Source organism: Zingiber officinale, unplaced genomic scaffold (genome assembly GCF_018446385.1).
Source record: "Zingiber officinale cultivar Zhangliang unplaced genomic scaffold, Zo_v1.1 ctg30, whole genome shotgun sequence".
NCBI classification, from domain to species: domain Eukaryota; kingdom Viridiplantae; phylum Streptophyta; class Magnoliopsida; order Zingiberales; family Zingiberaceae; genus Zingiber; species Zingiber officinale.
Window position 1 is genome coordinate 438,379 of NW_024589931.1, and position 24,209 is coordinate 462,587.

The 24,209-nt window shown below is 39.5% G+C and overlaps 7 protein-coding genes across 11 annotated transcripts; 4 read left to right on the forward strand and 3 right to left on the reverse strand.

Annotated features, from left to right (window-relative positions):
* The first annotated feature begins 3,077 nt into the window (after positions 1 to 3,077).
* Positions 3,078 to 6,252, forward strand: LOC122037384 (UDP-arabinopyranose mutase 1-like). The gene is made up of 4 exons (XM_042596839.1): positions 3,078 to 3,499; positions 5,100 to 5,350; positions 5,432 to 5,600; positions 5,758 to 6,252. Exons 1-4 carry the CDS (start codon positions 3,167 to 3,169, stop codon positions 6,064 to 6,066), a joined length of 1,062 nt encoding a protein of 353 aa, XP_042452773.1. The 5' UTR covers positions 3,078 to 3,166; the 3' UTR covers positions 6,067 to 6,252.
* A 9-nt stretch (positions 6,253 to 6,261) lies between these two features.
* LOC122037386 lies at positions 6,262 to 7,006 on the reverse strand. Its single transcript, XM_042596845.1, has one exon. It carries the CDS (start codon positions 6,974 to 6,976, stop codon positions 6,443 to 6,445), a length of 534 nt encoding a protein of 177 aa, XP_042452779.1. The 5' UTR covers positions 6,977 to 7,006; the 3' UTR covers positions 6,262 to 6,442.
* A 527-nt stretch (positions 7,007 to 7,533) lies between these two features.
* LOC122037387 lies at positions 7,534 to 10,076 on the reverse strand. The gene is made up of 4 exons (XM_042596846.1): positions 9,867 to 10,076; positions 9,647 to 9,751; positions 8,048 to 8,145; positions 7,534 to 7,930 (listed from the first exon to the last, which is right to left on the reverse strand). Exons 2-4 carry the CDS (start codon positions 9,696 to 9,698, stop codon positions 7,763 to 7,765), a joined length of 318 nt encoding a protein of 105 aa, XP_042452780.1. The 5' UTR covers positions 9,699 to 9,751; positions 9,867 to 10,076; the 3' UTR covers positions 7,534 to 7,762.
* Positions 10,077 to 10,975: 899 nt separating this feature from the next.
* On the forward strand, positions 10,976 to 14,579 carry LOC122037385 (7-methyl-GTP pyrophosphatase-like). 4 transcript variants are annotated; one of them, XM_042596840.1, is made up of 9 exons: positions 10,976 to 11,172; positions 11,246 to 11,317; positions 11,391 to 11,470; positions 11,549 to 11,632; positions 13,312 to 13,381; positions 13,462 to 13,553; positions 13,846 to 13,887; positions 13,989 to 14,069; positions 14,203 to 14,579. In XM_042596840.1, exons 1-9 carry the CDS (start codon positions 11,001 to 11,003, stop codon positions 14,284 to 14,286), a joined length of 777 nt encoding a protein of 258 aa, XP_042452774.1. In that variant the 5' UTR covers positions 10,976 to 11,000; the 3' UTR covers positions 14,287 to 14,579. The 4 variants fall into 4 exon arrangements, with proteins under 4 accessions (XP_042452774.1, XP_042452775.1, XP_042452776.1 ...); XM_042596841.1 differs by having other exon boundaries at positions 11,009 to 11,158; positions 11,396 to 11,470; XM_042596842.1 differs by having other exon boundaries at positions 11,053 to 11,172; positions 11,396 to 11,470.
* Positions 14,580 to 20,332: 5,753 nt separating this feature from the next.
* LOC122037376 (calcium uniporter protein 2, mitochondrial-like) lies at positions 20,333 to 21,564 on the forward strand. The gene is made up of 2 exons (XM_042596827.1): positions 20,333 to 20,965; positions 21,044 to 21,564. The coding sequence occupies exons 1-2, from the start codon at positions 20,396 to 20,398 to the stop codon at positions 21,491 to 21,493; spliced, it is 1,020 nt and encodes a 339-aa protein (XP_042452761.1). The 5' UTR covers positions 20,333 to 20,395; the 3' UTR covers positions 21,494 to 21,564.
* Positions 21,480 to 24,140, reverse strand: LOC122037377 (universal stress protein PHOS34-like). 2 transcript variants are annotated; one of them, XM_042596829.1, is made up of 4 exons: positions 23,883 to 24,140; positions 23,689 to 23,783; positions 23,378 to 23,499; positions 21,480 to 21,614 (listed from the first exon to the last, which is right to left on the reverse strand). In XM_042596829.1, exons 1-4 carry the CDS (start codon positions 24,097 to 24,099, stop codon positions 21,590 to 21,592), a joined length of 459 nt encoding a protein of 152 aa, XP_042452763.1. In that variant the 5' UTR covers positions 24,100 to 24,140; the 3' UTR covers positions 21,480 to 21,589. The 2 variants fall into 2 exon arrangements, with proteins under 2 accessions (XP_042452763.1, XP_042452762.1); XM_042596828.1 differs by lacking the exon at positions 21,480 to 21,614 and adding an exon at positions 23,032 to 23,235.
* Positions 21,758 to 22,914, forward strand: LOC122037378 (late embryogenesis abundant protein Lea5-like). The gene is made up of 2 exons (XM_042596830.1): positions 21,758 to 22,447; positions 22,548 to 22,914. Exons 1-2 carry the CDS (start codon positions 22,269 to 22,271, stop codon positions 22,789 to 22,791), a joined length of 423 nt encoding a protein of 140 aa, XP_042452764.1. The 5' UTR covers positions 21,758 to 22,268; the 3' UTR covers positions 22,792 to 22,914.
* Positions 24,141 to 24,209: the final 69 nt, after the last annotated feature.

Below are 24,209 nucleotides of genomic sequence, written 5' to 3' on the forward strand. Positions count from 1 at the left end.
CAGAGGCGCATAGCGGTAGAAAATTGGCGGTTCACGGCTTCATAGTTCACACCTTTAGACTTTGCCGCTTTGGTCGACACTCGACAGAGAGAAAAAAAAAAAGCTAGGCTTTGCCGCTGGTCGACACTCGACAGAGAGAAAAAAAAGGACAAGATGTTTCGTGAGCGACAAAAAGCAAAAAAAAAGAGAAAAAAATAAATTTAATTTATATATGAAAATTTGGTTCAAAATTAAAAAAAAATGAATCCGTCTTCGACTCTTCGTTTTTTCCACTCGTTTATTTTCTCCAGCGGTTATGATTATCTGCGAAGTATTTCTTACAACTACAAAAAAAATTTTTGATTTCGTCAACAAGGGAGGCGACTGCTGAAGCCGCCCCCTAGTAGATCCGCCCCTTATAGAATATGAATATGAAATATCAAATAAAGATAATCTAAAGATCTTTAAGAAATAGAGAAATTATATAATATAATTGAGAAAGGATGTCGAAGAAAATCCATTCCAATAAAGGAAAAGAACAAAGAGCATCAAATCTTTCACACATGTGGCTTTGGGGTTGCGAGTAGGGCTGCAAACGAATTGAGCTGGCTCGAAAAATATTCGATTCGTATTTGAATTTTCGAATTCGAGTCGAACTCGAACATGTTCGAATTTTTTTCGAGCCGAACTCGAGCCCAAATTATATTGTTCGTGTCACTCGCAAGCCGCTCGTGAGCCTTAATATTTGTTAATATAAGTTAAATATATATTAAATAAATAAATTTCGAGCCTTTCGGATCTATTTTCGAACAATAATTCGAATAGTTCGCGAACATGTTCGAATATTTCGAGTGGAACTCGAACCCGATCCCTAATTCAAACCGAACTCGAATCAAATATTTTGAATTTTTCAAACTTCGAATCGAGCTCAAACTCAAATATACCTATTTCGAGCCGAATTCAAATCTTAATTTTTTTTATATATTCAATTTGATTTGATTCGATTGATTACTTTACCCCTTACTTGCGAGGAAGAACAAATAAGGCAGCGGTGCCGATTCCTCTCGTGGCGTGCGGCAGAAATGTTGCGTGGGTGAGAGGTAAAGCGCTACAAAATTTTTTGTTTAATTAAAGTTTAGGCTTGCAATTTTAATTTAATCAAATCTAATAAGAAAAAAATGTCGCTGGAATTTTAATAGGTAAGAAAATTAAAAGGAAATTAATATTACGGTGGAGCTAAATATCTTTTTTAGTTTTAATTTTTTTTTTTTTTTTGTTTAATGGAGGGAGCTGGAGCCCACCCTAGTCCAAGGGTGGCTCTGCCCCTGCATGTAGGCACCAACTCCATCAATCTATGAGGATCATGTTAATGTGATTCACTATTCCAAAGATTAGTAGCTATCCGTGATTTACCTTTCCTGTGTTGGCTCTGAGATGGGTTGACGGGGACGCTAGGATGAGCGTATTCGCATTTTGCCATCATGAAGGGAGTATGATATGATCTTGTTGCAAAGAGAGAAATATACGCTCACCTCCAACGCCCCCGTCAATCCGTACCAAGGTCAACACACATAAGGGAGACATTTATTTCGACTAAATATCTTTTCTAGTTTTAATTTTTTTTTTTTTAATGGATGGAGGTGGAGTCCACCCTAGTCCAAGGGTGGCTCTGCCCCTGCATGTAGGCACCAACTCCATTAATCTATGAGGATCATGTTAATATGATTCACTATTCGAAAGATTAGTAGCTGTCCGTGATTTACCTTCCCCGTGTTGGTCCTGAGATGGATTGGCGGGGACGCTAGGATGAGCGTATTCGCCTTTTGCCATCATGAAGGGAGTATGATATGATCTTGTTGCAAAGAGAGAAATATACGCTCACCTCCAACGCCCCTGTCAATTTGTACCAAGGTCAACACACATAAGGGAGACATTTACCTCGACTAAATATCTTTTTTAGTTTTAATTTTTTTTTAATGGATGGAGGTGGAGCCCACCCTAGTCCAAGGGTGGCTCGGCCCCTGTATGTAGGCACCAACTCCATCAATCTATGAGGATCATGTTAATGTGATTCACTATTCCAAAGATTAGTAGCTGCCCGTGATTTACCTTTCCCGTGTTGGCCCTGAGATGGGTTGGCGGGGACGCTAGGATGAGCGTATTCGCCTTTTGCCATCATGAAGGGAGTATGATATGATCTTGTTGCAAAGAGAGAAATATACGCTCACCTCCAACGCCCCCGTCAATCCGTACCAAGGTCAACACACATAAGGGAGACATTTACCTCGATTTTGCCAAGATTCGAACCTCAGATCTCATGATGGCAACACCTCATGCACTAGCCACTAGATTCATCCGAGGGGATATTTTTTATTGATTTCATCGAGATTCTACTCTTATTCTAAGTTATAAATCTGTCACATAATTACCAATTAGGCTACCACTCGCCCAAGCATGATGGGGTCTTGCGTCCCCTCGGATGGATCTAGTGGCTAGCGCATGACGTGTTGCCACAATGAGATCTGGAGTTCGAATCTCGGCAAAGCCGAGATAAATACTTCCCTTATATGTTAATCACTATTCCAAAGAGTAGTAGTCGCCCGTGATTTACCTCCTCCGTGTTAATCTTGGGACGGATTGGCGGGGGCACTGGAGGTAAGCATATTCGCTTTTTGTCACAATGATGGGGTCTTGCTTTCTCTCCTTAGGGTGGTATGGTGGTGAAGGCATAAGTGTTGTCACATGAAGTCTTGGGGTCAAAACTTAGAGTGTCCAAGCATGCCTCCCCCATGTCTTATCACTTATACTAATAACTAGTAATTACTCATGATTTATCTCCTTTGTATTGATCTATAGATAAATTAGTGGGAATGCTGGGATGAATAAATCGTCTTTTGCACTTGCTTTGCGAATCGCCTTATGCCAGGGTTTTGCTTTAGCGCTTGCTTGGTGAGGACACCAGTTCGAGCCCAAACGAGCTGCAAACCCAATTCTTGGCCAGCCCATCAACGAGGCCGACGTAGGCCCATTAACGATGCATGGAGGCACCACGGCGCTGCCGACGTCCACGTGCCAGTACGTAAGACTTACCTTCCCACCCTCCTTTTTCTCCAGTTCACCACTCGGATCTCGCGCCCTACACTCCGTCTGCGATCCAACACCGATCTCCGGTTTTCGGCATTCGCCCATGGCAGCCGGGTCCTCCTCGTCCGTGCCCAGCGATCCCCTGCTCAGGGACGAGCTCGACATCGTGATTCCGACGGCCCGGAACCTGGATTTCCTGGAGGCGTGGCGCCCCTTTTTCCAGCCCTACCACCTCATCATCGTTCAGGACGGCGACTCGAAGAATACGATCTCGGTGCCCGGCGGATTCGACTACGAGCTCTACGACCGAAATGACATCGACCGCATCCTCGGCCCTAGGGCAGCCCGGATCTCCTTCAAGGACTCTGCCTGTCGCTGCTTCGGCTACCTCGTTTCCAAGAAGAAGTACATCTTCACCGTCGATGACGACTGCTTTGTGTGTTCCCTTCTCTCTTTTTATTTATTTACCATGTTCTGGATGTCAGAATTCGATCATGCTCCGATGCTGGGGAACTTGGGGGAATCGTTTTTATGCCTTTGTTTCGCCTTGTTTTGATTGCTATTAAGTTTATAGATTTTAGTTTCTTTCGCCTTTTAACGTTGCCGGATTAGGATTGGATCTTTAAGGAAGATAAATCTTTCTTATCTTTTTTTGTGATTAGCTTGCCCAACTGTCAACTTTTTGTAAAATTGTTGCTCCTACAAATCTTCTTGTTTCCTACTGTTGTTCTTTTTGTCCCTCAATTTTAGAGAGGATGAAACTGTGGTTAGTTGTTGTTTAGACTCTACAATTATTAACAGATCCATCTTGTGGTGTTGACGGGAGGAGAATAAAGAGATGAAATGAGATTTGTAACTACATTCTTTCATTACTGAAACTTGGATCTGGCGCTTTAGATCCCTTGGCACCGTAACTCTCCAATTTTCCCTGAGATAATTTTATCCGTATATATGCATATCATTTAGATCTGGTTTTTTATCATGGAACATATCAAAGTAGATTTTCTTTTCTTATTGCGTTGTCTTGTCATGTTCTTTGAGAATTGTATAATGTTTCATTGGAAAGGATTTATGTGCAAATAGCATTTATGTGAATCCAAGTGTAAATAATCAAGAGGATATTAACTGATTTCTTCAGATAAAACATTCTATTCTAGCATAAATTGTCAAAAACCTCGTTGCATGGCTGATCCCCTCTAACATAAACACACCTTCCAACTCCTCTAATAGTTCAAGGCTAGCAAAAATACTTTTGATTCACTAGGTTTCTTGTTCAAAATTGAGTAACTAAAACATGGCTTGAATCCCCATTCTTATTGCAAATGATATGTGGACTTTAATTGTTTTCCTTTTCAAACTTTCGAAGAACCTTTGTTGAGTAATTGAAGGATTTCCATACACAAATATCAGAGGTATGTTTAATGCTACATTGTATAGTTCGTTGTGACCTATTCCAGGATCCTTGTTGTAAATGATGTTGGCCAGAACGTTAGTGCATAAAAAATTTTGTATTCTCATTTTTCACTTAATTGGAAGGTTCCATCTGCACTTCCATTTCCTTTTTCTCACTTGTATAGTTATTTTTGTATTGTATAATTACTTTGACGTAGTTCACTTATCATAATCTTCTTGCAGTTACTCATTCTTTTCCATGAATTCCATGACATGGCATGACCAATATTCTTTGTAAGTAAATTAGTCGCCAAAGCTGGATGTATAAATGTGGGGTAGTTGGATACCGTAACTTCACTTGGCTCAAGGACCGTCTGTAGTCAGGTTAAAGGGCATTAGAAATATTAGCATTTAACAATCCATTAAGCATAAGTCTGCAAGCTAGGTACGCTCTGTTTACATTATAGCATAATAGTGCCAAAATTGTATGATTGTTCAGAATATGGAGAGAACCTATTCTAACCTTTTGTCCTATGTTTTCTATGATGCTTCTCTTACTTACCAGTACTCTCTAGTAGAACTGAGCTCTTTTGAAAATGATTGTACTCCTTTTTTGCTGAAAAAGATTTCTTTTTGTTGAGTAGGTTGCCAAAGATCCCTCTGGCAAACAGATCAATGCGCTTGAGCAACACATCAGGAATCTCCTTACACCATCCACCCCATTTTTCTTCAACACCCTGTACGATCCTTACCGACTAGGTGCAGACTTTGTGCGGGGATACCCCTTCAGTCTACGGGAAGGTTCTCCAACTGCTGTATCTCATGGATTATGGCTCAACGTTCCAGACTATGATGCCCCCACCCAACTTGTCAAACCTAATGAAAGAAATACCAGGTGAAATATCCTTCTATGCAATGCTGGTGGATTTCAATGTTGAGAAGTATTTGAAATTATGAATTTTTGTATTGGACAAAGGTACGTTGATGCTGTACTAACAGTGCCAAAAGGTGCATTTTTCCCTATGTCTGGGATGAATCTGGCATTCAACCGGGAGCTCATTGGCCAGGCAATGTATTTTGGACTTACAGATGACAGCCAGCCAAATGTTCGATATGATGATATGTGGGCCGCATGGTGTGTCAAGGTGGGTATGCTACTTTTCTCATCCAATATCTTGCTCCTCAACATCTAGCGAAGCTCCCCTGAGATGCTTTCTTTATTTACCTTACTGACAAACAAGAAAACCAGTTCAAAACTTAAACTAGGAATTGATGTTGATAATGACCTGGATGTGTTTTTAGGTGATCTGCGATCACATGGGATTTGGCGTCAAGACTGGCTTGCCCTATATCTGGAATAGCAAGGCCAGAACCCCACTTGTGAACCTTAGAAAGGAGCATGAGGGCATCTACTGGCAAGAAGATATTGTTCGCTTCTTCCAATCTGTCACACTTTCAAAGACGTCCGTAACAGTTCAAGAATGCTACATTGAGCTCTCCCAGCAGGTCAGAGAGAAGCTCGGGAAGGTTGATGCTTACTTCATTAAGCTAGCTGATGCAATGATGACATGGATCGAGGCATGGAACGAACTGAATCCATCTGAAAACTAAAGACGCAGCCATTGCCTGAAAAACCATCTGTAAGGGCCCTCTTACTGCCTTTATTGTTAGCAGCGTTGTCCCAATTTTTTGTGACCTTGTCAAAGAACAACATTCAACTCGTCAGAGAGACCACATCATGTTTGAATAAATCATTATATCGCACAAATTATGAAATCATGCAATCTATTAATGAAACAACTCAAGTAGCCTGGCTTTGTATTTGTTCAAAGATAAATCATACATAATTCTGGTGTTCAAATTATAGTGGCATGAGATATTCAATGACAGTATTTCAATGAAGATGCGTAAGATCCACTACTACAGCAGTTTATTGTGCTTGTTGCAAGTGCCTAATGGTACACGTCCGTCCTGACTGTTTCCCAGTTTAAGGTCCCTGAGACAGGTTGGGTTTTGAGCTGTAAACCCCCATTGCATAGTTCCGGAGCTCAAACAAGTCGGAGCTGGAGTCACTTCCTCCATCATCCTCCTCTTCTGTTTTCCCATGCCACTCTCCTTTTGCTACCAAAGCTTCTCCCTTCTCATGGCAGCACTTGTTGGACTTAACCGATATCTCTCTCTGCGACAACAATGAAGTTGACTTCTGGTCCCTTTCTCTACTCTTCCTTTGCTTCTTTTTTCTCGAAATCACTAGGTTGAAGAATGATCGAATGAAGTTAGCCAACTTACCATGTTGCCTGTCTCCTCTGTTCTTGGGTTTGCTCTCTGACTTCGTGAGCCGATGGAAGATCGCCTCCATGGCTTCTCTGCTGGGCGGCGCATCCACGCTCCTCCTTTCTGCCACCCGCCGAGTTCTTTGAATACCAATCAGACTGGCCTCCTTGACCTCGCCGGAGAAGTATAATGCTGCCTCGAAGACGTCGAGCTCGCCTGAGCCATTTCGACGACAAGACTTGGACATCCCTGACGACGACGACGCATATGTAGGCGTTGGAACTGCTATGTTTATTTATATACACGCCATGCACATTAACGGCGAAAATCACAAGACTAACAACAATCGGAATGTGTTACGTGGAGTCTTGGGATAAAGCAGGCGGATCTCAATTCATGCGGCGTCAAGGGCTCAGTGCTCGACCGTGGCCTGGCGAGGAGCACAAAAGAAGTATTTGTCTAAGTGTTTGTGCAGGGATTCATCGCGACACCTGTCGTCTTATGCTCAGTTAAGAGTGCATTCGTTGGGTCTATAGATATTGGGATTGCTTATAAAGATGACTCTGTCTGCTCTTGATCTGTTAAAATATGCATATATAACTCTAAAATATGAAAGTTTCAAAACAAAAAACAAAATTGTGTTAGAAAGACTATTGTGTTAGGCGTCCAGACCGAAGACGGGACTAGATGGAGTTCCTATGCTGGAACTTCTGTGGTGGGGCAATTAGAATATGCAAAAATGCAAAGCGAAGCTTGCTCATCCATTTTTCCATAGAAATAGCACGTAAATATAGATATCAAGGATGAAAACCAAACAAAAGTTCTGCTTTTCAATTTAACAACCAAGATCCAGTGTCGACAATGACGATAAAAGCCCATGCAGCTAAACAGCAGGTGACCACTTAGGTGATGCAGTAGATGGTCTTAGAAAACCAGTCTAATAATAATAATAATAATGATGCTAATGCTTGTCAAACAGAGAATCATGGCAACGTGGATCTAACCAATTGGCACGTTGCCATTGTTGAAGTCTCTATCTTGTTTTCGTGCCGCGCCCTATTCCTGAATGCCACCTTTGGTCTGCTTCCCTCAGTTTATGTTTGGACCGCTGCTTATGGCCAGTTGCATTTGATTCTTGCTGTTTGGCTTGAGGAGGAGCACCATGAGGTCCCAAATAGATTTTCTCAGTTTCTTTGGTTGCCTGTTTAAACCATATTATTTGGCCTAATTTGAATTAGATAATAAATAGTATGATCTGCACCCTAAAGAAAACGCATAGAAGCTAGTAAAGTGATATAATAGGCATTTGTGCACTCACCGTCTCGTGAGGTATAGGTTCTGTTACTGCAGGCACATTTGTGTTTGCAAAATCTGAATCCTCGATAGTCAAGCTTGGGATAACAAATCCATCAGTATCTGTAACATAAATGCAACTAAAGTTGATTGAAATGTTGAAATGATGAATAAGAACTCAGCTCCTTCCTTTTTGACATCTAGTACTCTGTAAAACAAAGCAGAAAGAATATACAATACTACACTAATGTAATGTAGTAGTAGAAAAAGAGTGGAAAAAAGAAACATTGATACTTTTTTTTGGGTAGAAAATCAATAAGAGAGTTGTGTAGTAAAGTGATCACTAGATATAGAAGATGCTTAACTGAGCAAAATCTATGACGAAGACTTCCTCTGAGAACAACAGATATGGAGTCCAATACATGTTAAATATAACTGAAGAAAAAATAGATAAGTTCCAAATTGTCCAAGATTTCACTGTCATGAAATGTGAATCATAAATTACAAATAAGCATTCTTCCTAAAGGAGCCTTTACTGTAAAAGCCAACTGGCGAAAGCTTATAGATAATGATGAATTGAAAGTCAGTGCCACTTATCTAGATCCAAAAATACTAGGTTTTATCAAGAATGGAATGAAGCTTACATGATCAACTAGTGTCTACTACTAATTTGAAAATAGAAGAGAATACCCGTGTTGCCAATAAAGAATCCTGGAATGGATTCAGTTATTTATCGAAATGTTCAGGTGGTACATTTGTCGTCAGTCATCTTGATCATCAATTTGAATGCACTTATAATAATCTGTTTGTACTTCACAGAGACTATCTTCTTCATTACAACTTTTTGCCATCTTAACTGCCATAGACTCCGAAATATATCTGCAACCCCGCTGTTGCCTATTATTCTAAACAAGCAGCACTAATATTATGCTTGTGATATTTTGTTTGTTGCAGAATTGAACTACCAAGTAAAATCAACTCTTATCAAAAGATTATAAATGACAAAATCAAGCATCCTTAACCTTGCAGATTCTCATTTCAAAATGAAAAAAAAAATCCTTGTCACTTGAGACATTTTATTGGAGTGGTAGCATAGAGCTTAAGAATCCTTAACCTTATCCATCTTTATATTCCATCCACGGAATTTCAGTTGAAAGAAATGTCTAAGTTAATCAAATTCATCAACCATAGAGATGCAGGATGATATGAAAAATAAACCTTATTTTTTCGAATTTATCTTTAGAGTTCACTTCTTCCTGTCTGAGAATCCTTGGATACTCAGCATCATGCATATATCTATATTTTCAAAGTAAAACCAGTAACTATGCTACTTAAAATTTCACTAACGTAGCTCCAAATTCTGCATCTAATTTCCACTTAGAAACACAGCTGATCCACAAGATAAGTAAAATTGCATATAGATACAAGTATTATGGAAACGTCGCAATTTGTAGGAATTAAATCGGAAGCATCTACTCATACAAACAAAATAAAATAACAATCTTTTTAACATTTTACAAGGATAACAAATCTCAGGAGAATTCTAAAAACTTTACAGAGAAAGAGTAGTTAATCCACGGTAAAAAAACAAATCTTTAGCAAAGAAAACAGAGGTAAATCCTACCCCACTCATCTTCCTCGACCTCTGCTGCCGAACGATTCAAAGAGGGATCCATGGGTCGCAAACGAACATCGACTTCGGCGGCCGATAGGGCGCAAAAGCCCGCACCTTTTCAATTCAAGAACAAGAAACAAGAACAAGGGTCACTAAGCGAAAACACGAGATGCAATCCAAGAAGGAGGGGGAAAAAAATAGTAAAAGCGGCCCGAGAAAAATGCAAAACCTTCAGAGAGGACTGGAGGCGACGGTGCTCTCAAGGGTTTATGGCCACGCTCAGAAAAGGGAAAAACCCATCTGGTATTTTATTAGAAGGAAGAAATTTCTTTTCCCAAACTTGTCGGGTTATTGGGTTCGGATCCATCAATGCCCAATTAAAAAATAAAAATCACAGAGATGAACGCGTTTACTCCTCAGCGAATGCGGATCTAAATTGGACTTGAATCCGCTTCACCTCACCGAGCATAGCAATATGAAATATCGTTCTGGCTTCCGTCTCAAGAACGGAAACTAGCACTCGATTCTTTTCATGGTGCCAATTTTGATCTTGTTCTCTGAGAGAGAAGTAAACTCAGCAATCACGAGCGCAGATATTCTATCACAAAAACAAATATTCTTATTCTTGTTCTTTCATATATAAATATATATACACACGTCAAATTGATTAAGAAAAGTTAATAGCTTGATTATTAGAGCAATCACACAAGATGCTCAGATGCCAGGAATTGTTGTTAGGAATAATTAATCTTTAAATTAGTCGAGCTGCATCATCCATATTCGATTGCGCGAATCAATCAACAGCAAAGTTTGTACTTTTATTTAAATCTTGAGGAAGAAGAAGCCTCTCTGTCTAAATTGCTCAATAGCGCTCCGTGTTCTTCGCGGACGAAAAAACCTGAAAAATCTTGCAGATGTCGACATTTTGATCACCAAATGGAGGTGTTTTTTGTTAATAAGAGAAGGAAATGCTCTTCAATCTCCATACCTTGTCCTGCTTCTTGAGTTTGAGATAGTCTCCCATACCTCCAATTGTCTTCTTGAGACAAATCCTGTGCTGCTCCATGGAAGCGTTGGCGAACTGCTGCAAGTGGTCTTTGGTGTTGGCCAAGAAGCCGGTCTCCGTCTCCTTCCTCTTCTTCCAACAAGGCGAGTTCATCTCAGTCGGGCCCTTTCTCGATTCCATAACAAATGTCTAACTTTGATTGCTGATTTTCTTACGATTAGCAAAAAGCAGACGCTTTTACAGTTGTATTCGCCGAAAGCTTGAAGAGGAAGAAAGAACATATTCCTAGTCCTGGATTTCGTTTCCTCCGTTGGATCTCGTGGAGCGTATTCCAAATTCCTGATCTAAGTTTGGGCCATGCGAGATACGGGCCAAGATTCTGGAAGCTGTAAAGCCCAAGGCGCAATTTTCACAGCTTTTTCTCCCTCTCCAGCATTTTTGGGGCTTCCAACCGGCAGCAGTAGCTCCGCCTCGACTGGAGTCTGGAGATGTCTTCGACCAGTTCCTCCTTTAAGGTTATCTCTAACCGGTAGCAACTGATCTCTCTATTTTGTGTTGTTTACTTCCGGATTTATTGCCGATTGCTTTGTCTAATATGGCAGATAATCCTGGGTTCGTCCTCAAGGTCTCGCCGTCAGATACTGTCCGAGATGGGATACGATTTCACCATCATGGTATGCGATTCGCTTCCCATTCTCTCCCTTCGTCTACTTTGTTTCCCGCCACGTCACTATCTAGTGGCTTCAGGACAGAGTGCCGACATCGACGAGAAAGAGATCCGGATGGAGAAGCCGGAGGAGTTAGTGATGGCATTGGCTGAGGCTAAGGTTAGAAGACTATTTGATGCTTGGTAGTAAGTTAGATATTGAATTTTAAAAGGTGTGTTACTGTGGTTGGTTCTTCAGGCTGATGCCATTATATCAAAGCTGCGTAGCAATGGTTTTAATGAACAGGATGATGGGCCAACGCTCCTGATAACTGCTGACCAGGTTGAATCTTGTGCAAAGTCCCTTTTTTGACATAGGCAGTAGTGATTGATCGAGCTAAGACTAATGTTTGTTGTATGAATGGTGAATGTCTGCATCATTGTTTGTATTAGTTGTGATGTCAACTTGAGGTACGAAACCTTAACATAATAAAGTGCATCTTTTAGTATACAAGTCAAAGAAACAATATATAAGGGTTGAGGTTGATCTTCAGATTCAGATTTATGAACAGTGAGGTTAGAAAAATGTTATATTTAGCATGGATCCGTGTAAAAAAATTTACTGCATGGTGGGCCTAACCGAGAGCTAATGACCCACAAGAGCTAGGAGGGAGGGGACCGCACAAGGAGAGAGAGGGATGGTCAATGTTGGTGGTGCCTGAGCCAGGTGATGGTCACCAATTGCAAGACTATGGGGAGGGGTCCTTGCATGAGGTTATCAGTGGTGGACTAACCATTGTTGGTGTAAAAGGTTAGGGCTAAGAGAATCATCACTGTTTTTCATGTCATTGATGACAAATAGGAGGAGACGCCAGTTGCACAATCACAAAGTAGGGGAGCTACGGATGCATGAGGGAGTTTTAAAGAAATCCCTTTTTTAAAAAAAATGGTAATGCATTCCTTTTATTTAAAAGGGAAGGATGTGTGTCCCTACAGGCTATGGAGCCAGTGGGTGCTTCCACCTCCCATTCCCTTGAGAAGAACTGACAATAGGTATCATCGGTATAGGGATATAAATGCTTTGCTACTTTTTATTCACTTGTGGAATTTCAGTTTCTATCTTGATTATTTAAAATTGAGATGGTGTGAAGCTTTGTTTGGTTTCATTTCTTTATAGTTGGAGATTTGATATCTGTAGATATTTTTTTGCCAACTTTGTACACCGAACTGAGAAACAAGACATCTATTGTCAAATTGTTGTTACTTGAAAGTATATAACCAGAATACACATCAAGCAAGCTCTGAACAATTTCATTTTCATTTCAAGAAATCATGTCTATTTTCCAGCATGATGAGAAATTGAGGTGGTTGTTCTAAGAAAAACATGTGGCACCTCCTCGCATATCACTTCAAGTTGTCATCTTAACACATGGAACAAATTAGGATTCTCTTCATACAAACTAGGATACGGCATGATGAGAATTTGAGGTGATTGTTCTAAGAAGACCACATGGCACCAATACACATGTCATTTCTTCAAGTTGTCATTTAACACATGGAAAAGACATACAAACTAGGATACCAAATTTTTTTGTCACATATCTGAAGTTTTGACTTTATTTCATATTGCAGTCAAACTTTTGTATTGTTTTTGTTATTTGTCTCAGGTTGATAGATGCATCTAAAACCCAAGTCTGTTATCATAGGGTATTTTGTGACTTGCTCATGCTGTACTTTCCTTTGTTTTATGGTTGACTATCTCTTGACAACAAATGCATAACACTCACTAGTAGGAAATTCACCAATAATAATTGTACCATCTATCATGTTAATCATGAAGATAGTTCTCATGTTTGTACCAATGCAAAAGTGATTTCGGTTTAGCATGTATAAATGAAATTTTTTATCTTCCTCGTTTGCCACATAATGTTTTGCTAAAAGTATTTTATATATTTGATTTCTGAAGCAATGCTAGTTACTCTCAAACTAATGCTATCCGCCATTATTATTTCTTTTATTAAGGTTGTGGTTCATGGTGGAATGATAAGAGAAAAGCCAAGCAGCCCAGAGGAAGCACACGAGTTTATTAAAGGTTTTCTTGGACTGGCCTTCATGTTTCTTTTGAAGATTGATCCTTAGACTCCATGACATTATTTGTGAAAATTCTTTCAGGCTATTCCCAGGGTCATGCATCAACAGTGGGGTCAGTTCTTGTTACCAATTTAAAAACTGGGGTTAGAAAAGGAGGATGTGATAAAAGTGAGGTATTGCTTTGTTATAGTAGTAATATTCCAAATTCTGTAATTCATCCAACACAAGAGTTTAAGTAATATTATAAAACAATTAAAAGATGTTTATCTTTTATCATTCTGTTTCCATATTATGACCACTCAACATTTCATATGAATGCCCTTACAAATAAATGCCAAAAACTAATCAAGTTGCGTGAAAAAATGAAGACTAGACAATGCTAGCAAATAGTGTCATGTAATGCGATTTCAGTTGGACAAGTTTCCGATTGCTGATAGCTTGTGCATTTCTCTTCCTAATATGCAGATTTACTTTCACAAGATACCAGACAATGTGATAGCTAACTTGGTAATTGCATAGTTTTCTTCTTTGTTATACACAAGTTTCATTTATTTTACTTAATATGTAACTTTTATGATAACTACCTTTACTGATAATATTTTATTCAGATAGAGGAGGGAGATGTACTATATGTTGCTGGTGGCCTGATGGTCGAACATCCATTAACTTCACCATTTGTGGAGGCTATAGTGAGTATTTGTTAGGATTCTGTTGGACAATGTACTAAAAGCTAGCCAGCATGGAAATACATTGCTAGTCTTTATTGTTGCTTAGTTTTGGTGTCGCCATTTCAGTGTCACCTACAGCGGTATGGTTTTGCAGGTTGGAACGATTGATAGCGTCATGGGCCTTCCAAAAGCTCTCACGAAGAAGCTCATTGATGAGGCCATTGAGCAAGAATACTGAGAAGTGTCTCTTAGCTAGTCTAAATGATAATTCTCAACTCCCAATATGTAGTGGTCAGTACTAGTTGACTATGTAGACTAGAGCAACACTGAGACAGCTTTGTACGGCATAACAAGGAATGTGATTTCTGAATTGAAGCCTGATCCAACTTGTTATGACCATAACAATTCATGTTTTTTATTGATAACTGCTAGTATGAGTATATTAGCTGCTCCTTCATCAGTTGTATGATACAGTTGCCATGCCACAGCTTGTGCCACTTGATATCAAAATGGTTTAATATTTGACCTCAATTTAAATTGATAATGAAAAATCAGACTTCTTGTAAGCATGCAAATTAATGTGTGGGTCATGATCCCCCTATTAGTATTATAGGTTTGCAATTGCCTCTGTTGCACTCACTATGGAATTTGTCTGACTTAAGCATCAGAGTGCAATTTTGTCATCATCAACTTGTATTCAAGTGGTTAGGCACCAGAGAAAATATCGTGTCACAGAATCGTTCTCCCATATTGACAGGGAAAAGAGGCAATTTTGCTTGGACAACATTCATTGTTGCACAGTTGGAGCTACATGTATCCCTCTTCTTAAAGCAAGGACCCAAGTGATCACCAGAGCCTTCACCTTCATCAATACACGAAGAAAATAGTTCAATTTTTTATGAATTAGATAAAAAAAAAAGGACAACCCGGTGCACAAAGCTCCCGTCATGCGGGGTCCTAGGGAAGGATCTATTGTACGCAGCCTTATCCTGCTTTTTGCAAGAGGTTGTTTCTAGGATTCGAACTCGTGACCTTTTGATCACATTGCAACAACTTGCGTCAAGGCTCCTCTTCTTTTTATAAATTAGATATTATTAATTTTTTGCTTTTGGCTTTCTTGGTGTACAACAAACACCCTACAATAATTCTGAGTTATGCTACAATAAACATAACATCGGTAATGGATAAAATTTGATTAGGATGAAGAGATCTTAATGGTGGCATCTCTCTGTTGTTCCCTTTGCTTGCAGGGTGCTGGTAACACAACCTCTGAGTAGAAGTTTTAGGAATGGTGGCATTTAATATTGAATAATTACATGAACCAGAGTACAGAGTTGAAGGACGATCATCATGGTCATATTGTTCATATTCATGAAGTCAATAGTAGGTTCGGCTTAGCTAGAGTTGGGCCTAGCCGGCCAGAGAGTAGCATCTAAAATTGTAACTTAAGGTTTTACTGCTATTCTTTTATAATATTGTCACAGTTAGAATTCATAATGTCAGTGAACTTCTCATTTGTGGAGCATTCCCCAGCCTAGAAGATATTCGAAGTGCATCTGGAGGCTATGAAAAAATAAGTTAGTTTGTAGAGATCAGAATTTTCTTATTGGAGAAACCATTTTGGTATCAGAGGTGACTATTTCTATTTCTTTTCATCCGTGTGATGAGTAGGGAGGGAAGTGGGGAAGGATTGAGATGTCACTTCTAAAAGGTATGGCCAAAAATTTTTTATTATTTCTTTAATCTCATATTTTATAAATTTAGATATGTTTTTTCCATATACATAGATTTACACTGAGTTATATCAGTTACTCTTGTCTTTCTTTTTGTATTTATCTTATTCTACATTGTCACTCTAAAGACACTAGATTTTTTTTACAAATGCATGATGAGAAGCAGTACGATGTAGCAAACAATGTTAGTTTGTATCTGTCCTTATCCAACAATAGAAGTTATTTGTAATTCCAACAGTCAAGATGGTAGTTCTTTCAGCATTTGTTAGTGCATTTGTTGTTGCAGATAAGGGAGAATATATGCAGCTCCATGGCTTCAGTCTAGGCCATATAATATAACTTGAAAGGCTTGCATAATTAAATGATCGTATCTGATTCTAATTATGCTAGAAATGGTTCTCTTCTTTAGTGCCAGTAGTTTGAGTTGTAGCTGACATAGAAACAAGCTCCAAACTGTATGGAAATCTATATCTCACAAAATTTAGATAAGAGAGTAAACAATATACGTATCCAATATTAAACTTTGATGTGACAGAAGAAACCACAGAGAATTATATTCCTTGAAAGTGTTATGAAATATACCTCCTCTCTCCATCCAATTCCAAGAATTTATGTAGCCTTCATGGAAGAATTTTGGGACCAGGCCATTTATTCATATTCCACATCAACTGTTCATTAGAGTTACTAGAATTTGTAGGGGCCCCTCAACACCGAGGTGGTAGTCACTAGAATGTCTAATAAGAATGCACTTGCAGAAATCTATTCAGAATCCAAATTGCTGAAAAAATCTTTCCTCTTTATTCTTGTGATATTTTATTATTGTGATCCATAGTCCTGGTAACTCACCTGCATATTCGTATATAACACATCTGTTTTTTTTCTTTTTTTCATTTTGGAGAAAAATAGCAGGGAGAGAGGACACAAAAACCTGCAGCACAAATATTAAACCTCAAGCATAGAAGAAATTGAAGAAATGAACCAGTCTCAAGAGTCTGTATCAGTTAGCCACCCACTTTGCATGCATGCCCACCAATCAATATTCCGACGACACATGGAAGCCTTGAGAATTTGCATCAACATGCTAGAAACAAATCTTGCATAATTAATGTGATGCTGCTTTCCTTTCCTTTACTCAACAACAGTATTCTGCTTTATCTGAGTGCATATATAAAGCCTAACTGATATAGTCTACAGTAGCACAAGGAAGTATACAAAAATGATGTCACGAATCCAGTGGATTGGTGCTTGTCAGTGTTGTCTAGGATCTATACTTTTCCCTTGTTTAGGGTTTATGGAAGAGGCCTCATCATGGAACCCACTCGGATCAACTAGTGACTGGTGACATTAGATTTCTTTAATTTGTGACCTTGCATACTCAGAAACCATTTCTCTGCCCAAAACTTTATGCTCTTAATTTGCTTCCGACAGGCAAAAAGATTGAACAAGCTTAATTAGCTTGCTGAGAGAGGTTGGTTAAGCTTGGTGAACCTTAAGAAATATATTAAGAAATACAGTATCTAAAGTAAATCTATTTTGTGAGCATTGCACAATTCCATCTGCTCTGTGACATTGAACTTCACAAATGTCAGTAATTTAGCAGTGCAAAAGCAGAAGCATTAAGTTAAGCAGGAGATGGTCAGCAGGCACCCTCCATTAATGCTATGCAAGTGCTCGACAAAGGTTGGAGCTGACTGGAATCTGCTTTTGGTGAGAGGAGAACGAGATCCCTCAACACTTGGGGAATTTATGTAATCCAGTTGCGTCCTTGTAGATCTCTTGATTCAAGGTGGAATCGGCCATGGAATCCAACGTTAATTGGAATGGCAGTTGATTGATCACTTTCAGTGACTCCACACGGCTTACGACTTCACTTTCAGTAATCTTAATGTACTTTGAAAATTTTAAAATTCTAAAAAAAAAGGAAAAACAAAGGAATTTAAGTGGCAAAATGATTTTTTTTTCTTTTATTTTAAGTTGAAAGGGAGTGTTGGTGCAATGATAAAATTGTTATAATATGATTAAAATATCACGGGTTCGAATCTTGAAAATAATCTCTTATAAAAAATATGATAAAATTGTATACAATAGATGATAAATCCTTTATCAAGACCTCACATGCTGAGAACTTTGTACACTTAATTACTTTTTTTTTCTATTTTTTAAATTGATATTAGATAAATGTTTGGCTCGACTAATCTAGAGATGGCTGATCCGTTCCCAGAAAATTTTCATGAAAGTGCACAGCAGTTGCCAAAACGTGTGGCAAATCTTGTCTGAATTTGTTGATTTTTTAGCCATCGTAATCTAAGGACAAATTTTTCCAAAGAGTAATAAATGATGGTCAAATTTGGAAAAAGACATTGTCAAACGTGAAAAATGGGAATCTAATATATTCTTTTTATTGAATGAATCGCCATTAAATCGATTTATACAAACATTAAGGCAACAAATAAACAAACTCAATAGTAGTAAATTATTTATATTACGCAAAACACAGTTTGATACTCTAAAGTGCACACTATAATCATTTTTTTAAAATCCAAAATGTATCCTATTGTGAAATTTGCATGTGGAAACGAATTCCATTGGTTTGCTAAAATGAAATTTTCAGACATCTTTAGAATAACATAAAAAAGGCTTGTAAAAGTTGATATTATTAGTTTTATAAAATACAGGGTGAGATTTGATTAAAAAATTAATATAAGAATATATTTTTGATAAATCCAGAATGAGAGCTATTTTTCCCACCCCCCTTTTACCCCCCAATCTCCTCTCTCTCTCTCTCTCCCTGCCAAAAGACGCATGTAGCCTTCTCTTTATTTTTTTAAATTTTTTTTATTTCATTTAATTCTCATTTAATTTTAATTTTTTAATTAATTTTATTTAAAAATAACTCTCATATAATTTTATTTTTAATTTTATTTTTTTAATTAATTTAATTTTTTATTTTTTATCAATACTTTATTTTTCAATTTTATATAAATTTTATTTAGTTTTTTATTTTTTAATTAATTTAATTTATTATTTTTTTCATAATACTTATATTTTTCAATTGATTTTTTAAAATTTTAGTTTTTTATTAATTTTTTAATCAATTTTACATGTTTATAATCTTTTATTTATTTTTAGTTTATATTTAAAATTAAAAAAAATACTACCAATTAATAATGAATACATTCATAACTTAGAAATAAACATATTTTTTTTCAAATGAAGAGTAAATGTAATAATAAAAAAAACATAAAAACATATAAAAATAGAAAACTTAAAAATTGATTAAAGAAATAAGACTAAATAAATATTAAAAAAATAAATAAATAATAAATAAAATTAATTAAAAATAAAACTAAATAAAAATTAAAAAAATATAAGTATTAATGAAAAAATAATAAACAAAATTTATTAAAAAATAAAATTAAATAAAATTAAAAATATATATAAGTATTAATGACAAATAATAAATAAAATTGATTAAAAATTTAAACTAAATAAAAATTTTAAAATATATAAACTAAATAAAATTTTCAAAATATATAAGTATGAATGAAAAAAATTAAAAATAAAACTAAATAAAATAAAACTAAATAAAAATTAAAAAATATATAAGTATGAATAAAAAATTTTAAAATTAAAAATAATTAAAAAAAATTAAAAATTAAAAATTAAAAATTAAAAATATATAAGTATGAATTAAAAAAATTAAAAATAAAATTAAAAAACAAAAAAGATAGAGGGTAGAATGGTCTTTTGGCAGGGAGAGGGGGGGAGTCATTTGCATCCAGAATACGAGGGTGTTGTTTGCGTTGGGCCGAACAAATCTATCTTTTGCTGACCTATAAACAGGAGATAAAATCTCCTGAATTATATTTTGTGGTTCAGGAGATGTATCATTTATATTTACGATCGGATTATAGTCACGATCTGGTCGTAAATAATTATGATCATTTCTTGGGTTCACCATCATCATCAGATTATAATTTTTGTTCGGAGCGAGTGGTCGGAGGCCGCTCGGAGGACACCCTCGCTCAGCGCTCAGTAACCTAACCACTTGTCCACCACCGGAGATCTCCGGATGGTCTCCAATCATCTACTTCGAATAAAAATTATAACCTAATAGAAATGATGAACTTAAAAATGGATCATAATAATTTATGATCAAATCATGACCACTATCTAATCATAAATATGAGTTGCACATCCTTTGTATCATTAAAAAAAAAAAAAAAATTCAAGAGATCGCTCATAAAACCGATGGCCCACATGGTATGGAATATATATGTGGGGCCGTTCAGGGTGCTAAGATGACGATTTTACCCTCTTTTCAACAATGAAATGTCAAACCGACGACCCGGCAACGCCGTGGACGGCGCAGCTCTTACAGACGATCTCTCGAGGAAATGGGATTCATTCTCAGCCGCCAAAGTTAGAAAGAATCTAGTTAAGATACTAAACTTTTTTTGGTACGTCTGTCAGCACGAATCTTAAACTAGATCTGAGCAGTTCAATTATTAATTCCCTTTTCTTTCTTCGTTGCGAGTTGGAAGCTATAAATAAGAGGTTTCTCCATTGGAAGTTGAGAGCAGAGTAAAAGGCAAGAAGAAGAAGAGATTCGTAATGGCGCTGCGGAAGACCCTCGGTCGCCGCTTCTCCAACGTCGCCGCCAAGCTCTCCTCCCCGGACGCCCTTCCCCGTCCTCCTCGGTCCGCCCCCTCGCTCATCCAAAGGCTTCTCCCTGTCCCGCGCTCCCACGAGCCAGGCCTCCTCGGCCGGTTCTTCCATCGCACGCCATTCCTCCAATCCGCTTCCCCGCCGCCACCTCTTTCCCGGCTCGCGCTTCCGGTGGGGGACGGCCTCTTGGAGAGGATCCGGGAGATGAACACTTCCAGGATTCGGCTCGAAGGGCTCCTTCCCCCACCGCCCCTGTCGTCGACGACGACGACGAATACAGAGGAGGCGATGTTATCCGCAGCAGAGGCGAGGAAGGTGGTGCGGGCGGCGCGGGTGGAGGCGGCCCGCACTCGGCTGCGGGAAACCGGCCAGAGCTGCGTCTCCTACTCTGAATTCGCGCGGGTGTGCCGAGAGGCGGCCGGAGGGACGGAGGAGGGTGCGCGTCTGGGAGCGGCGCTGGACGAATCCGCCTCCGTCATCGTCTTGGGCGACGTCGTCCTCATCCGCCCCGAAATGGTGAGTACAACTCCGCCCCTGTTTCCTCTGCTTCTAAATTTGAAGGCACGCCCTGAAGTTGTTCGAATGAATGTGTAGGTGACGGCATTGATCCAGAGCATGATCCGGCCGCCAGCGTCGTCGCGGCAGGAGCGGGAGTTGAAGGAGATGGAGGCGGCGAGGTCGGAGATCGAGGCGTCTGCGGAGACGGAGGTGAGACGGGAGCTATGGGCCGGGCTGGCGTTGCTGGCGGCGCAGACGGCGGGGTTCATGCGGCTTACGTTCTGGGAGCTCTCGTGGGACGTGATGGAGCCCGTCTGCTTCTACGTGACCTCCCTCTACTTCATGCTGGGCTACGCCTTCTTCCTCCGCACCTCCAGAGACCCTTCCTTCGAGGGCTTCTTCCAGAGCCGCCTCGACGCCAAGCGGAACCGACTCATGAAGAAGCGCAACTTCGACGTTGGCCGATTCAATGAGCTCAAGAGGCAAATCGGAGGCACCTTCTCTGCTTCTTCTCAATCTCGGTCATCCTCCTTCTCATCGCTTTAATGCAACTGCCGTGACAGGAGCTGCATATTGTACCATATCGAAAGCAGAGTATTCTGTAGAACTGTTCCTCATCCTTCGTCCCGCAGCTGGTGATTATTAACTTGGACAAATTTCCGGACAGCTGAAAACAGAGAAATCAGATTAATGAAACTTACTAACCAAAAGAACCGTAAGCCGCTGAGAACTTTTCACGTATTATTCCAGAAACCAGCAACACATAAAACACTGACGGAATTACCAGTTTCACAGGGGAATTTTGTCCGAGCAAAGCATTGAGATACAGAGTATCTAGAGCCGCTGGAGTGTATACACTTCATGGATGCCGCCAACTGTAACAGGTTCTTGCCGGCTCCATATTAAAGATCGGTTCAGAGATGAATCGTAGAACTCGGGTGGGTATCTGAGAAGCTAGAACGGGTAGTGTAGATCCGAGAGAGTTAAGTCAACTAGGGTGAAGGAGTTAAGATCCTCTTTTTGTACATGATATCTCATGCATATCGAGTATAGATTAGGAGGCAATTTGATTGAAATATTTTTATTATTATTCATGTATTAACATGTATTTTTATTTAGTTTAACGCGCTGTCTTTATTTAATCCTCTTCTTTATGGAGAGAGTTTGCTCCATCATTCAACTCAAGTAGGTTGGGAGAAAGGAATATCTATGGTGGAGATGAATACGTGTGAGAGATCCTCGTATTGCAGCCACATAAATAAAGTCTGGAAGATCTGCCAAAGAAGAACAAGTAAACAGTGTCGGCAAAATAAAATTTTTAATGTTATCTTCTGCTATAAATTACACCACAAGTCTCTCCGTTATTCGCCACAGAACCAAAAGAAGAAAGGGAGGAGCTCACGAGCAGGAAGAAGAAGAACGAGAGCAGATGGCGGCTCGCTCTTTCGTCGGCGTCGCTGCGTCTCTCAAGAACAACATTACTACTCGCTTTGCTAGCAGGTTATGAATTCATTATGACTTACGTAATTTATACATAAGAGCGCGATGAGTCAGTCGCATAGGATTGCCTACGTATTGATGTGTTGCTTACTTCGTACAGGATGGGATATGCTGCGACGGCGACAGCGGCCACGGTAGAAATCTGTGGGGAGAAGACGGCGGCGGTGGGGCAGGTGGTGTTGAACTCCACCACAGCCGCCGCCGACGCCTCCTATCTCTCAGCATCGACCTCTTCTTGGATGCCAGATCCGGTGACGGGATACTACCGGCCGGGAAACCGCCGGAAGGAGGCGGAGACTGTGGAGCTGCGCGAGACGTGTCGCTCCCACGAGCAATCCAATTAAACTAGGCGTCATTATGTGAAGGGAGATAATCATAGGATCAACCTATAGAGGAGATTGTTTCTCCCGAAAATAAGATTGGAATCTAAATAAAACACAAGGATGACGTGATGATTGGTTAATTTATATGACCTCATCTTGTTTTCAATGCATTAGGAAAACATTGAGATAGTTCCAAAACAATGCGAAATTTTGATGAAAAAATAAATTAAAAGAATCCAAACATGCCTCAGGATCGAGGGGAAAAGGAAATCAGTGTTGATACTTGATTTATTACAGTTGTCCAAAGCATAATGTTGATCTGATAGCCAACAAATTAACGATTAATGAATGCACTTAGAAAAGAAAAACTAGTATTGTTAGTTCTTGTGCTTGGGCTTTTTCACTATCATCACATTGCAATCCGCATGGTGAGCACAGTAATCGCTGACACTACCTAGAACAGCCCTACAGAAACGGAGATTGCAACTATCAAATCTTGTTGTTCCTTGTTCTAAAAGACACTTCGATGTTTTTCTTCTGTTTTTTTTGTTTTGTTGTTTCTCTGAACAGGCAATTAATTAACTACGCTGGATGAAGAAGCTCGTACCTTTTGATTGCTCCATATCCATGGCTTCCCACCACCAATATTTCCGCATGATGCTTCTCCACTGCTTGGCATAGAACGATTCTGGGATCTCCCTCGTGCACTTCACACTCAACATCCCGGACCTGAAATTGTCAGAAATGACCGAAACCCTAATGAATCCAAGAACTCAAATTAAACGCTTGAGGAATCTTGGCCACGAAACCACATTGGTATCATCGATCAAGTAGTAGGGAAAATTTGGGAAAGTAACAGGGCGTCGATGCAACAAGAACTCGCAAAAACCGTGAGCTTCGACTAGGGATCGGTGTTACCGAATGGGCAAGGCACGTCTCCTTGGCTTTATCGATAACCTTCGACGAGATCTTGGTCAGATCGGCCTTCACGACTGACAGCATGTCCGGCGCTCCTGCGATCAATCGACGAGGCTAAGGCCCCAAATCAAAGCTGAGTTGAAAGAAACCCTAGCATTCGCCGACGAAGAGTGAGACGAGGGAGGGAATGTTACCGGTTGCGGAGGGGCTGATGATGGAGGTCGGCGTGGGCCTGGCGTGGACGACCACTAGCTTGAAGGGCAAGGTGGAGCCGGCGGCGCCAGACGAGGAGAAGAAACGGAGGAGCGTCCACCGGAGCGCGTGGAAGCTGCGCTCGCTGTCATCGACCGCCACCGCAATCACCGGCTTACCCAATGCCACCGCTCCTCCATCGACCTTCGTAGTAGCCATGCGTCGCTCCCTCTGCAATCGGAGAAGAGGAAGCACCGCAGAGGGTTAAAATGATGTACGATTGGAAAACTTTCCGTTTGATACCCCGAAATTATTCAATTTTTCAAAAA